This window comes from Leptopilina boulardi, unplaced genomic scaffold (genome assembly GCF_019393585.1).
Source record: "Leptopilina boulardi isolate dan_hultmark-lab unplaced genomic scaffold, ZJU_Lbou_2.1 LbouV2_54, whole genome shotgun sequence".
In the NCBI taxonomy this organism is placed as follows: Eukaryota; Metazoa; Arthropoda; class Insecta; order Hymenoptera; family Figitidae; genus Leptopilina; species Leptopilina boulardi.
The window spans coordinates 351,925-366,760 of NW_026137999.1; the positions used below are offsets into that span (position 1 = coordinate 351,925).

The following is a 14,836-nucleotide window of genomic DNA, read 5'->3' on the forward strand; positions in this document are numbered from 1 at the left end:
CTATTTAATTTGGTATCAAGAGAAGATCGTTCATTACTTAACAAATTATTAGACATGAAAAATTCTGAGCCCAACTGATTTAAACTAGCTACCCTGCCATTCATATCCCCCCCTATAATTATTGGAACATTCGGCAATTCAATACATAGATTATTCCGCGAAGTATTAAGCTCATCCAAAAAATTAGCCAAATCTTCGCCTGGGGCTGCATATACAAGGCCAATAATAAGAAAGATGTGGTCTCTCGTGGATTTTACCTTTACGAACAGCTGGTTATGACTGGAAGATATTACCGCCATTGAGTACTGCTGTGGGTCGAAGGTGACAAGAAGGCCTCCCTTTGCCCTGCCATGGTTGTGGGATCTTGTGGCTGGAACTTGAATATAATCCAACGGGCTTTCCTCCAGGATTTTAATTTTTTCGGTTTCGTTCCACGTTTCGTTGATACAGGTTATACTCCCCGATTCGATGATATCCCTGATGTCGGCAATATTTCGGAGTCCATGCGCATTCCAAAATATAATTTTTCTCTCCTCGGTACTCACATTGGAAAAAAAGCTAGTGCTTGGACCGCGGTTGAAATTTGTTGTTTGGAATGTTTTCCTTTGTCATTGTGCACCACTGGTGCCCGGATCCTTGTCGCTTGTATCTAGTTCAGTTTGAGGTTCTGACAAAGGCGAGTTAAGTGCTTTACTAGATAAAAATTTTTTCATCAAGTTAGTGTTGTGAGTATCCTTATCACCCATCTGAAACTTTGGAGGGCGTCCAGGTCCATTTTTGATTTTCTTTGGAGAGTTCAATTGGTTAGCGAGTAATTTTCTCTTTTGTAAACTCCCTCTCAAGTTGTTATCATTCACATTAGTTTGAATTAAGTTTGATTGTTGCTGCCCTGTCTCTTGAGGGCCAGTAGGTACTTCCTCTGTGTGTTTAATATTGGACTGTTTGTTTTGATCTTCCGTGAGTGGGGTAGAGCGTGTTTTCCTCGTTGACAATAACTGTCGTCGCTTCTCTCTCTCTTCTGGCGTTCTATCATTTGAAATCGCTAAGTTAAGGTTTCCGAATTCTCTCACCTTTGTAAAGGCGTGTTTCACCCACCTCTCAGCGATAAATTTAATTAACACCGGCCTATCATTGTTTGATTTCCCGAGACGAAATGCATCTGCGATGGCTAAATCCGGGATATCAAGATTCAGCTCCGTGAAAATGTTTCTGATAGATCCAATCAAGTGCTTGTTTATGTCATCGGAGTCTTCAAGTCTGTAGAGAATAATATTCCTGGCTCTTTGTGATTTGTCGTATCTTGCCTCTCTATTCTCCATGACAGCGAGTTTTCCTTCATTGATGTCGATTTTCTCTCTCATTGTTTCCAGAAGGCTGTTGGTAGATTGAAGCCTATCGCCTAAGACTGAGTGAGACGAGGACACTTTGCTCGTCAGGTCTTGGATCGAAGCAAACAGTTGTTCCCATCTTTTTTCATCGGACGTCGACATTTTTCACAGAATAAAACACAAATAATGTTACAAACCTAGACACTACACAACACAAAGTATTACTCCTTATATGCACTGTTCATTCACAAGGGCAATTTTGGGAAGCAAAAGTTCATTAATAAGTGAGCACAGCCAGTATATAATCATACAAAGCGACAAATAAGGAGAGCCGTTAGTAAACACAACCGTACTCGACAAAGGCTCAAGCGAGACTCCTAGAAAAATATATATATATTTATAAATAATTATTTTGCCTCTTTTTTTTGTTCAGAGGGGTTATCTTCTGGATAAGTTAATGAAAAAGCATTGGGATGCTTTTCTTGAAGGTGTCGCTTTATCCCGGTCGTGTTGCTATTTTTCATTCGAATTATTTCCATTTTACATCCATCTTCCATAAAGTATTCAAAAGAATTTTCCAAGGGCAAAGCATCGTGTTTCCGTCTTTTACATTTAAAGGTGCTTTTCGCACTAAATGAATATATGATCAATGTAAACTTCATATTTTTTATATTTGAAAATGGTGACAATCAGTCACCTATTTTCCAATGAAAAATGTAAATTATAAATTGTCAAAAAATTTATTTAAATTGAAATAGGTTAATAAATTACTTTTTGTAAACTTCCTTTGCTTGCTCATTATCTACATTTATTTCATCGTATTTCCTTTTATTGTTTTCAATTTGATTTGTATCTTCGGACATTTTGCTTGACACAAATTTATATTATTTGTATTTGTATCTGGGAAAGCTAATGAAATAGAAATAATTCTATAATGTTTGATCGATGTTTCAAAACCACATTCAAACGATTAAAGTCAATCAAAAACAAAAGAAAATCACATTTCTTGGCTTGACAAAATATATCAATAATCAAGTATAAACAATCGATATCGAGCATTTATCGGCTTGACATGCAACACTACCTTTGCCCAACAGGAACGAATGCTCGAATTTGTAGAGGAATATCCTCCAATGATGACAAAAAAATTTGATGCAAATTTTAGTGCAATACAGTACAAAAAACAGTGGAATGACGCCACTTAACTTTTGAATGCTGAAAATAATCATTTAAATGCTCGCACAGAAAAGAAATGGCAGAAGGTAAAATGTTTATAATATTTATTGTTTATTTATTTATTATACTTTTGTTTGCTACATAAACAACATTAATTAACTTCGATATAGATTTCGATTTCTTAAATTTTTACCAAACATAAAGCTTGCACTAAAGAACATTTTCTAAAAATTTTGGGAATACTTTAACTAAATTGAATTTCTAAAATATAAAGCTGAGAGAAATATTTTCAGGAATAAATTGTTATTGAATTTTTATTTTAAAAAATTATTTTAAGCAAATTCATTTTTCTTTATTGAGATACTGTTAAATTTTTTTGTTTATTACATGTTTCTAAAGAACACAAAAAGAAATATGTCATCTAATTTATCATGTAAATATAATTTTACCGAGAAATCGCTTACATACATTTTTTAAGTGTACTTTCAAATATTTTTTATTTCAATTTAAAGTTATGTCAAAAACTATAAATATTATGAAATGCAAATTTGGTGTCTCATTGAAGTAGTTTTTATATTAAGTTTTGATTTTTATTTTTCTCTTGAATAGGTTTTAGCTTCGTGGTTATCAAAGATCAAATCCAAGCCAAGTGATACTCTGAATGTGTTAGAGAAAAGATTTCTTGCAGTCGCCAATAATCAAGGACAACTTGGCAAGGTAGTAAACGTTACGATTCCTTTTGCGCAAAGAGTGAAATCTTTGGACAATGTGGTTGCGGAAATCGATTCAAAATCACCAAAGGTGCAGGAACAGAAAATTTACATTTCATCAGATGAAGACGAGGATGAAATCGATTTTGAAAACATTCCGTTAATGGAAGTGAAGGTCTGAAATTTTATTGCCATTTTTAAAGTTATTTATGTTTTGTAAAATCAACTTAACTTTTATATTAAAAAATTTTTTTTGCGACTAAAAATAAGAAACAAAAAATATGACTATCAAATTTTTACGTAATTGTGAGCAATAAACTATTTATGTATATAATTAAAATTAAAAATAATGAATTTTTTACTGTTATTTTACTTCTTGATAAAAATTAAACTACATACACTACCGTCCGAAATTGTGCGAACTCTGCTTTTTCAACAACTATAAAACTGTTCAAATCTTCAAAAATATTAAAACTAAAATTTTTTCCTCTTTATTTTATTAAAGTTAATAAAATTCTGAAAGAAATGACACCTTGACAAAGAGAATATGTTAATTTTTCAATTAGATATCTAAGAAAAACCCAATTTTTAATGTTTTTACTATTTTTTTTATTTCTCTGGCAAAAATTAATATTTTTAAACGTTCTTAGGCTCATTGAAATCGTATTTTGTTATGCAATTCAAATTATATAAAACAATTCATGTACACATTCCTCCCTAGCGTATGCAAACCGTGAAAGTTGGCTCATAAAATGTCAAAAAATTGTGATTAATATTTATATGACAAAAAATGATCAGTAAAATGTATAAATCTTAAATTTACTTACATAAATCAGAGAAGTTTAGAATGATATATTTACTTGATTTTTAAACATTATATTTTATTGTAGAATTAAATTTAAATTTTTTGACATTTTATGAGCCAAATTTCACAGTTTGCATACGCTAGGGATGAATGTGTACATGAATTGTTTTATATAATTTGAATTGCATAACAAAATACGATTTCAATGAGCCTAAGAACGTTTAAAAATATTAATTTTTGCCAGAGAAATAAAAAAAATAGTAAAAACATTAAAAATTGGGTTTTTCTTAGATATCTAATTGAAAAATTAACATATTCTCTTTGTCAAGGTGTCATTTCTTTCAGAATTTTATTAGCTTTAATAAAATAAAGAGGAAAAAATTTTAGTTTTAATATTTTTGAAGATTTGAACAGTTTTATAGTTGTTGAAAAAGAAGAGTTCGCACAATTTCGGACGGTACTGTACGATCAATTATTATTGGGAAACATATATAAGCAAATATAAGGTGTCAATGAAAACATTGAGAAATTATCAAAAAAGTTTACATTTTATTTAATATTTTAGAACTTAAAGTTTTACTTAGAAAAAATCCTTAGCTATTACATTTGGTTTTACTTTTCTATTTTAATATTCTATACTAGGGTCATTTGGGGTAAGATATTTCAACTAAATTTACAAATTTAAAAATACGTACGACTTCAATATTTTTACCTAAGCTCACCTACAAGATGTTCTGAATATTGCCAACATTTTATTTTGACAATTGTCAATGCCATAGTGTAGGTTATCTTATAATGCAAAAAAGATTAAAAATCAAAGTTTTACTGTTTCAGTATTTTGTCTCGTATTTGCATAAAAATAAATTGAAAAATCAAACTAAAATTGCTAATTCTTCCTTATTAATGCCTTACCAAAAATTGACTTTGATTTTTCATTTTCATCAATTTAGTTAATAAATAATTAAGTGTTTACATTTACCCCGAAAATTTGAAAACTCGGGGTAAATGTAAACAGAACTTGAATTACATTTCAAAAAGTATAATTGAACAAACTTGCTTCTATTTGACAACTACACTATTTTCCCAGTGTAAAAATACATTGAAGAAGGTGTGTTTAACCCTTTTTGTCACAGTGCGATCAATATCAATATCAATACCTCATATCATCTTTCGATATGACCGAAAATATTAAAAATGCATCAGATTTGCATGGAATTTGTTAGTTTGGGGTTTTTGGGTTCGCTGATCACGAATATGATGTCAGATTTGCAAAACTTAAAATTTCTAATCCAATATGGCGGACAAAAATTTAAAAAATCATCATTTTTAATTATTTGACCGCTATATTGGATACAAAATTTTGGATTTTAAAAACCTGATTTCGGATTCTCATTCAACAACCCCTAAAACTCTATTTTACCAAGTTTCATGAAAATCCATTGAAATTTGTTGAAGTTATTAAAGTTTTTACATTACTACTTTTGGCATGGTTGACTTTTCATATTATATGATGCATATCAATTAATTGGTTGAATTATTTTACATCTACCAAAAATTTTTTATCAGTTTTTCCATCCATTAATACAGTAAAATACTTGAGATAACATTTTTCTGAAACTTCTTTTAACTACAGTGGTGTTTACATTTACCCCGAATTTTAGGAAAGTTTCCAAATCTCGGGGTAAATGTAAACAGTCAGTTTTAGGTGATTCAAATTCATCAGTATTTTGTGGTACTTCATAAAATTTTTCTAGGGAAGTGAAGTAACAAGTTTATGCAAAAGAAAACCGACAGTTTTACCTTTTAACGAAAAAAACTTACGTTTTTGGTGAAAAATAGATATTCCGTTTACATTTACCCCAATTGACCCTATATCATAATTTCAAATATTCGAAAACGTAAAAAAATTTGCAACACTTAAATTGACACATAAATTTTGATATGTTAATTATATTTGTTGTTCTTATAAATAAGACTAAATTTTATTAACAGAAGTTATGTGTTTTCCTTTTGTGTTTTATTGGCATAGGACGTTCCAAATCAAAATAACTTGCTTGCTACTACAAAAAGAAAGCAGACAGTAGGCGATGCAGATGAACCGCCAATCAAGAAATCATTTGATACTGCTGCATTATTATGTCATGTCACCGTAACATTTTTATGTAAAATTAATTTTTTAAAATAAAATACATTTGTAAATAAATAATTGTTTTTAAATAAACAAATATTTGTAAATAAACAATTATTTATAAATAAACAATTATTTATGAATAAACAATTATTTATAAATAAAACGAATATCTGGGATTAAATCAATTATTTATAAATATTAAATATATAATAAAATAATAATGTAATAAGCATAATTAATGTTAAAATGACCAATATATAAAAATTGTAATTTGGGATATGGTGTTCTTGACATTTTGTACTATTAGAATATGGAAATCAACATACGGAAGTCACCAACACATAGAAGAAAAGCAATAAACACTTTTCACGTCTGTGAGGTACCGATCTTGAAACTAACCCAAAGAGGCGAGCTGGTACCGCCGCGAAGAATACATAGGAAAATATATCTATATAAAGGGAGACCTTTCACTTCAAAGGCAGTCCCAAAATTTATACGTACGGCTTTCATCGTTGCGAGTATCTAATACAGTTTTAAAGTGTCGTCATAGTAAATCAGTTAAAAAGTTTCTAGTGTCAATACAGTAATAAAAATCTTAACGACCAAGAAGATACAATCTTAGGAAATCAATACCACAGGTGCCGATTGAAGAATCATCAAAATAAAATATTAAAAGGTAACCATAACAAATTCTTTAATTGTACAAATTGTCATAAACATTTATATTCTTTTAAATAAATAATTTTTATATAATAGATCATTAATTTATTAAAAACCTCTTCCCAACTTAGTTATTTTAACTAAGTTAAATTGACGAAATTAGAATAGGGAACAATTATAAGTTTAGACTAGATAAAAAATAATATTTATGATATAACAATTACAAAAATTAAAAACTTCTTCAAACTCTGCAGTATATATAATGGAAAAACATTTTAATTTTAAAAGGGCAAAATGTTAAGAAATTAAAGTTCATAAGTTTTTAAAAGTTAATAAATCCGTATACTTTTTTCAAGAAATTTAAACAAACGTTACTCAGCACATAACTACAAAGCAATAAATTTAATTAAGGTCATAAATGTTTAATTATTTATATACTTAATATATTTATATACTTTATATACTTCTTTGGATTTAAGACGTTTTGTTTTTAATTAAAGTCTATTATACTAAGGGTATTTGAAAGTTTTGATAATTTTTTCTAATAAAAAGAATTAAACATAATGGAGGTTAAAGTACAAATCCAAATGTATGTAAATTAAAAATGCTTTGTCAATAAAATTATTTTTTAAATTTAACATTTCATTATTGCACAATATAGGTTGCTTCTAAGAAACTAGGAGATAACGTGGCACAAATGCACAACGAAACCATTGCGGAATTAAAGAAAATATCTGAAGGTGTACATGAAAAGCAGAAAAAAAATTTGAATGAATTTTCTCCATTCTTTCATTTTTATTAGAAATAAGTTCTTACTAGTTTAAATAGTGGATACTCATGTACAATGAATGTGAATATTCAAGCAGGAATTAAAGAATAATTTATAATTAGTATAATCATGAGTTATATATTTGCGTCCAATAAGCATGAAAATAGTTCCGCGGGAGTTTTTAAGATCGCTGATTACGGATCCGAGGTTTTTTTCAAAATTTAAAATGGCGGATCCAATATAACGGACAAAAGAAAAATAAAAGAAAAATATATATGGAACGTAAAATCCTATGACTACCTCCTCGTGGCACATTAACCCGCAGATAACAAAAGTGCGATTACATTTTGATCGCATTTCGTGAGTCTCATAAATGTATGCAAAAGCACTATATCTATGCGACGCTTCATGTGCGATCGCATCCGTGCTAGTAAAAATTAATGTTTAAATCTTCACGTGTGCGATCTCATAAAATGCGGGTAAAATGCACTTTCAAAGGTGTGCAAATTAGTAACTTATAATTTAAATAGATTAAAAAATTTTATTTTAACATTATTATAACTTTAAAAATGCAAATTTGAATAATTTAAGATTTTTAAAAGTTTATTAAAAAGTTAAATTAAAATAAATGTTTTTAAAATTTGTGGTTTTTCAAAATTAAAAAACATTTACATTCAAATACTAATTAAGTATTTATTTTTAACCGTATTTTACGAGGAATATCCTGCACATGTATTAACCTACGCGTTGGAAATTTGGATATCTTAGAGATATTCCTGTGCTACAATTCAATATTTTCATTCATTTTAGAAAAAAAGGTTATTCCACTTATTTATGTCTATTTGATTAATAAATAAATTTTTCTAACCTCAAAAAGTGTACTTGCATGTAGATCGCACTTGACTCACATGCGTGAGATCGCACGCGAGAGACGCATATATGCTCCTCCATGGATGACGCATCGGCATGTGACTATGAGATCACACGTGGGAACTGATTCGCATCCCTATTGAAAATCCCCACATGGGAAACCACATGGGAAACCACATGGGATCCTATGTCAAAAACTATGTAAAACCCCATTCCCCATATGGGAAACCACATGGGATCCCATATAAAAACTCATGGGAAATTGGGACAGGAATTGGCATAGGTAAATATCAAAACGAGGTTCCTCCATGTCATTTCCTATGTCAAATCCCATGTCAAATATCATGTTAAATACCATGTTAAATACTAATTGAGATCCTTTATCACTTTTTTGAAAAATTTTCCCATGTCAAACCCCATGTCATTTCCCAAGTAAAAACCTTTATCATTTTTTTGAAAAATTTTCCCATGTCATTTCCCATGTGAAATCTTTTATCATTTTTTTGAAAAATTTTCCCATGTCAAATCCTCTTTCGCCTTATCGAAAATACCCACATAGGAAAGCATATGGGAATCCACATGGGACACCATATGGGAATCCACATGGGAAATGGAATACGATTTCATGTGCATTCTTCCAAATGATAAAACAAATAGATTTAAGCATAGGAAATCATATAAGATTTCATATAGATTCTGAAATTTCAACCTAAGATTTCACAAGGATTTACATATAGGAAACGATATAGGATTTTATTCGGGAATTTTTTAGTTGGCTGCTTTATGCAGGCGGCAGTTTACAAAAAAAATTAATTATTTGATTAAATATCAAATAATAATACTTCAACTCATCTGAAAATAAAAAAAAGTTTACTTTACTTCTGCCTTAGACTCTCAGCTTTTATAGTATTCCAGACTGATCTCAACTGTGAGAGAAAATATTTTCACCATCTGGTGGTGAAACAATGAAACTATAATGACGCTCAACATCTATATTGAAATTTCCTATGTCATTTCCCATGTGAAATCTTATCATTTTTTCGAAAAATTTTCCCATGTCATTTCCCATGTGAATTCCTTTATCATTTTTTTCAAAAAATTTTCCCATGTCATTTCCCATGGGAAATCCTTCATCATTTTTTTGACAAATTTTCCAATGACAAATCCTCTTTCGCCCTATCGAAAATACCCACATGGGAAAGCATATGGGAATCCACAGAGGAAATGGAATACGATAAAGGATTTCACATGGCAAATGACATGAGGTTTGACGTGGGAATTGATATGGGAAAATTTTTCGAAAAAATGATAAGATTTCACATGGGAAATGACATAGGAAATTTCAATATAGATGTTGAGCGTCATTATAGTTTCATTGTTTCACCACCAGATGGTGAAAATATTTTCTCTCACAGTTGAGATCAGTCTGGAATACTATAAAAGCTGAGAGTCTAAGGCAGAAGTAAAGTAAACTTTTTTTTATTTTCAGATGAGTTGAAGTATTATTATTTGATATTTAATCAAATAATTAATTTTTTTTGTAAACTGCCGCCTGCATAAAGCAGCCAACTAAAAAATTCCCGAATAAAATCCTATATCGTTTCCTATATGTAAATCCTTGTGAAATCTTAGGTTGAAATTTCAGAATCTATATGAAATCTTATATGATTTCCTATGCTTAAATCTATTTGTTTTATCATTTGGAAGAATGCACATGAAATCGTATTCCATTTCCCATGTGGATTCCCATATGGTGTCCCATGTGGATTCCCATATGCTTTCCTATGTGGGTATTTTCGATAAGGCGAAAGAGGATTTGACATGGGAAAATTTTTCAAAAAAATGATAAAAGATTTCACATGGGAAATGACATGGGAAAATTTTTCAAAAAAATGATAAAGGTTTTTACTTGGGAAATGACATGGGGTTTGACATGGGAAAATTTTTCAAAAAAGTGATAAAGGATCTCAATTAGTATGTAACATGGTATTTAACATGATATTTGACATGGGATTTGACATAGGAAATGACATGGAGGAACCTCGTTTTGATATTTTCCTATGCCAATTCCTGTCCCAATTTCCCATGAGTTTTTATATGGGATCCCATGTGGTTTCCCATATGGGGAATGGGGTTTTACATAGTTTTTGACATAGGATCCCATGTGGTTTCCCATGTGGTTTCCCATGTGGGGATTTTCAATAGGGATGTATGCGGCTATTAAAACTATCACTATGTAAGCATTTTGTTATCTGGTTTCTACAACAATGAATTTTAAAAATTCAATAAAATATAAAATACTAATTCACCAGCTAATGTCAGGGTATTTAACTAAATTTGATTACATCAAACGTTTTTCTACAACTACGATAAGCAGTCTTTCAATAATAATTATCATATTAAATCATCCATTTAGAATTTTATGAAAATAATGTCAGATTTGTAATCAGGGACTTTCAAAACTATCGAGTAATGAGTTTCAAGAGAATCCAATCAATTTTGAAAAATTTCTGGCATATTGAAAGAAATTGTCAGAAAAAACATTTTGAATTTTTAAAAATGGACCTCGGATTTAGAATCAGCGACCCTTAAAATCCCCGAGTAACGATTTTCAAGCAAATTGGATCAACTTTGGGAGCGTTCACAAAAGATGTCACGCAATTTTTCGAGATTTCTTACCCCTACCCCCCTCCTGTCACGCTCTGTCACATACAAGTAAACCCATACCCCGTCAATGGACGTCACATTTCATGACTCCCCCCCTAATTTTTTATTTTAATTTTTTTAGGGGTAATAAAAAAAATTAATATTTAATACAATGTATTACCATTTAAGCCATTTTTATTTTTCAGTTAACAATCTTTAAAAAAGTGATATCACACTTAAGATGACCCCCGCCTTCCCATGTCACATTTTGTCACGTTTGGTGAAGACCCCCTTCCCAGAGCGTGACATCATTTGTGATTTCTCCCTTTTAAAAAAATCGTCCGCCGTATTGAGTCAACCATTTTGAATTTTGCAAAACGGACCTCGTATTCGTAATCAGCAACTCAGAAATCCCCAAGTGACAAGTTTTAATCAAATTCAAAAAATTAAAAAAATTTTTTTGCCATATTGGATCCGCCATATTGAATTTTGCAAAACGGACCTCGTATTCGTAATCAGCAACTCGAAAATCCCCCAAGTGACAAGTTTTAATCAAATTCAATAAATTTAAAAAATTTTTTGCCCCATTGGATCCGTTATTTTGAATTTTGAAAAACGGACCTAAAATTCGTAATCAGCGCACCCGAAAACCCCCGAGTAACGATTTTCAAGCTAAATGCATTAAATTTTCAAAAACTCGTCTGCTATATTGGATCCGCCATTTAAAATTTTAAAAATATAAGAGAAGCAGGCGCATAGCGCCTCCATCACAGGGTTTCGCGGCTTATTTTACAATTTAAAAAAAACGAACAATCATCTCCATGCTTAACATAAACATTTATTTTGAACCACCTCCATGACAACGTTGCTATGGTAACCGTTTCCATAGCAATCGTTGCTAGGGTAATCAACAACACTAGTAGATCCCAACAGGTAGTTGTTGGGTGTCGACGAGTCTTATGTCTCAATTAAGTCTCAATTGAGAGAAGTCTCAAGCCTCAATTGCGACAAGTCTCATGTCTCAATTGAGAGAAGTCTCAAGCCTCAATTGCGACAAGTCTCATGTCTCAATTGAAAACAAGTCTCATGTCTCATTTGAGACTTGATATCTTGACTAATATCAAATTCGTGATCAGTGACCCAGAAAACCCCTGAGTAACCAATTTCAGTTATTTTTAAAGAGTTTGGAATGACTTAAATGTTGCGCATATATGCTTCGGCGACATTCCTGGGGTTAAATTTTGAAAAACTGACTTTAAATTCGTAATCAGCGACCCCAAAAACCCTTCAATACCAAGTTTCATGAAAATTCATAAAAAATTTTTTAAAAATCTTTTGGCCCAAACAGTAAAACGCCTTTTTAACAGGCAAGGGGTTAACCACTTTATTTTAACCCTGTTATAACCCTTGGAAACATTGTAAACAATTTTTACCGCTATCTTAAATAATTATGGTAACGAAAACTAAAAAAAATTTGATTTTTTGAAAAAAACTCAGTCTATTCTCCTCTTAAGTGAATTTGTGTTATAGCTAGTGACTTAGCGCTACGCTCCGAAGCGATTACACCCTAGCGATTTGTAACAAAAGATTTTCCAATTCGCTAACTCATAGCGCCGATTGACATTGTTTTTTATCTTACACGCCACTAATTAATTTTTTTAACAAAATTCAAACGGGAGTTGATCTTGATTATCATATACAATAAGTCTGTAAAAAAATTAATTTTTTAGTGCTAATTAATGCAATGCGCTACTTAGCGCAGTTGCTAAAAGGAATCCCATAGCTGGATGTCAACTGTGTGGCGAAGCGACTGAGGAAACGTAAAAGGAAATCGGACAATAATCCTCCTGGCGGAAAGGAAGAAAGTTCATCATTTGAAGAAAATTTCCTGACAGTGATTACGAAGAAAGTTCGGATCCCCCAGTATTTCGATCAAGCAGTAGCGCCTTTCCCAACCTCCCACCTAATATTGTGAAAACAAACAACCCCACTCCCGAAAACGTCACAAAACCAGTTTCACCCCCAAATCCATCGAAACCCCCGTTGTTAGACTCATACACAAACGTTTATGTGGATGGTGCGTGTTGTGACAATGGCGGTGTACGACCCCCCGCAGGTATAGGAGTTTGGTTCGGCCCAGATCACCCACTCAACATATTCCGAAGATATAGGGGAAGACAAACAAACAATGCGTCAGAGATCGAGGCAACCACCACGGCCGTCCGACAAGCAAAGAAAGGTGGCATAAACAAATTAAGAATTAAAACTGACTCAAAAGTTGTCGTACAAGGAATAACAGAATCAGTTCCAAAATGGCTAACCAATAATTGGAAAACAAATGACAACAGACCTGTAAAGAATCAAAGAGTATACGAGAAATTAATCAATGCATTAAAACACATGGACGTCATCTGGAAACATGTTCCTGAACACGAAGGAATCGATGGGAATGAAAATGCAGACAGATTAGCCAGGGAAGGTGCCCTTATGGAACCGGAATCATGAAAAATCGTTCTGATCAGATCAACCAAACTCTAACATGGGATCATGAAGGGATGGATAGAACCTCTAAGAAAAAGGTCTATGTTTTTGATAGAAACAGTGACTATGAATATTTGGAGTATCTAAAAACCCTGGACCCATGTGAAGAGAATGACGATAGACAATCCGAGGAAAGACTAAAAAAATTTTTAGAACTCGACAAGAGCCGCGTCGAAAATCAGGAAAGTGTGAAACCCTCTCCACCGGAACTTGAACTTCTCCCCACCACTACAATGGGTACCCTACTGGATACTATGCAATCCCTCCCCTACGCGAAAAAGGGGTAGAGTCCGCTTTAACGACACACCCGACATTTTTAAAACCCCCAACATCGACCGTAACCTTGCCGCAAGTTTGCCATCATTCACTCCTGGTCAGTTCACAATCCCTGAAGCACACTCCACTCATTTTTTAAGATTTTCGGACTACAAAAAGGAGAGACGAGAGGAAAAAGTGCAAAGAAAAACGCAAATCACACCCCGTAGATTAACTCCTACAAGTGGGATCGGAAGTACGGCAAAAAGGAATCTATTGATGGACCTAAATCTTCACTATTGTGATTCTCCCTCCTTCCTTGAATCTTGAGACAACGAGGAAGATACCCTTAAAAGTCGTGCTCATTTTAACCCACCAAACATTTTACATCAATGGACAGAACCTTTGACTTATAAACGAGACAACTAAGCTCATTTTATTTCCGAGGACTGTAAACCCATTGACCCCATTGTGAAACTTTTGGTTGCAACAGAAAAGATTGACTTACAGGACAGCAGGGACAGCAAACCAATCAAAGGCATAGTGATATAAGAATAGAGTGCGCAAGCCTGTACAATTTCCATGTTACGCTGCGATAAATCAATAGAAGAAGACAGATGCAACTAGTGGGCCCTGCCTTCCTTCTTGTCTTACTAACTCTGAAACATCAGTGAAACAAGGATGGGAAAGGGGCCTACAAATCGCATCTGTCTCTTTCTGTCCAACGCATATAATCTGTCGTTTTTTCGAGCCTCTTGCGCACTCTATTCTTATATCTCTATGATCAAAGGAAAAGTGTACGTTACTCTTTGTGGACGATATAGGGTATACTCAATTATTGTAAAAAGACAACATTTTGACGAAATCAACTTGAATGATGTAATCACTGGTTTAACAAATTTGAGACATGCTATGACCCTAGACAATCAGAAACATTGCCGAATG

At 32.2% G+C, this 14,836-nt stretch overlaps 1 protein-coding gene across 1 annotated transcript; it reads left to right on the forward strand.

The window, feature by feature from the left end:
* Nucleotides 1-3,044: 3,044 nt before the first annotated feature.
* Nucleotides 3,045-13,600, forward strand: LOC127289999 (ribonuclease H1-like). Its single transcript, XM_051318334.1, has 3 exons — nt 3,045-3,068; nt 3,114-3,373; nt 12,991-13,600. The coding sequence occupies exons 1-3, from the start codon at nt 3,045-3,047 to the stop codon at nt 13,598-13,600; spliced, it is 894 nt and encodes a 297-aa protein (XP_051174291.1).
* Nucleotides 13,601-14,836: the final 1,236 nt, after the last annotated feature.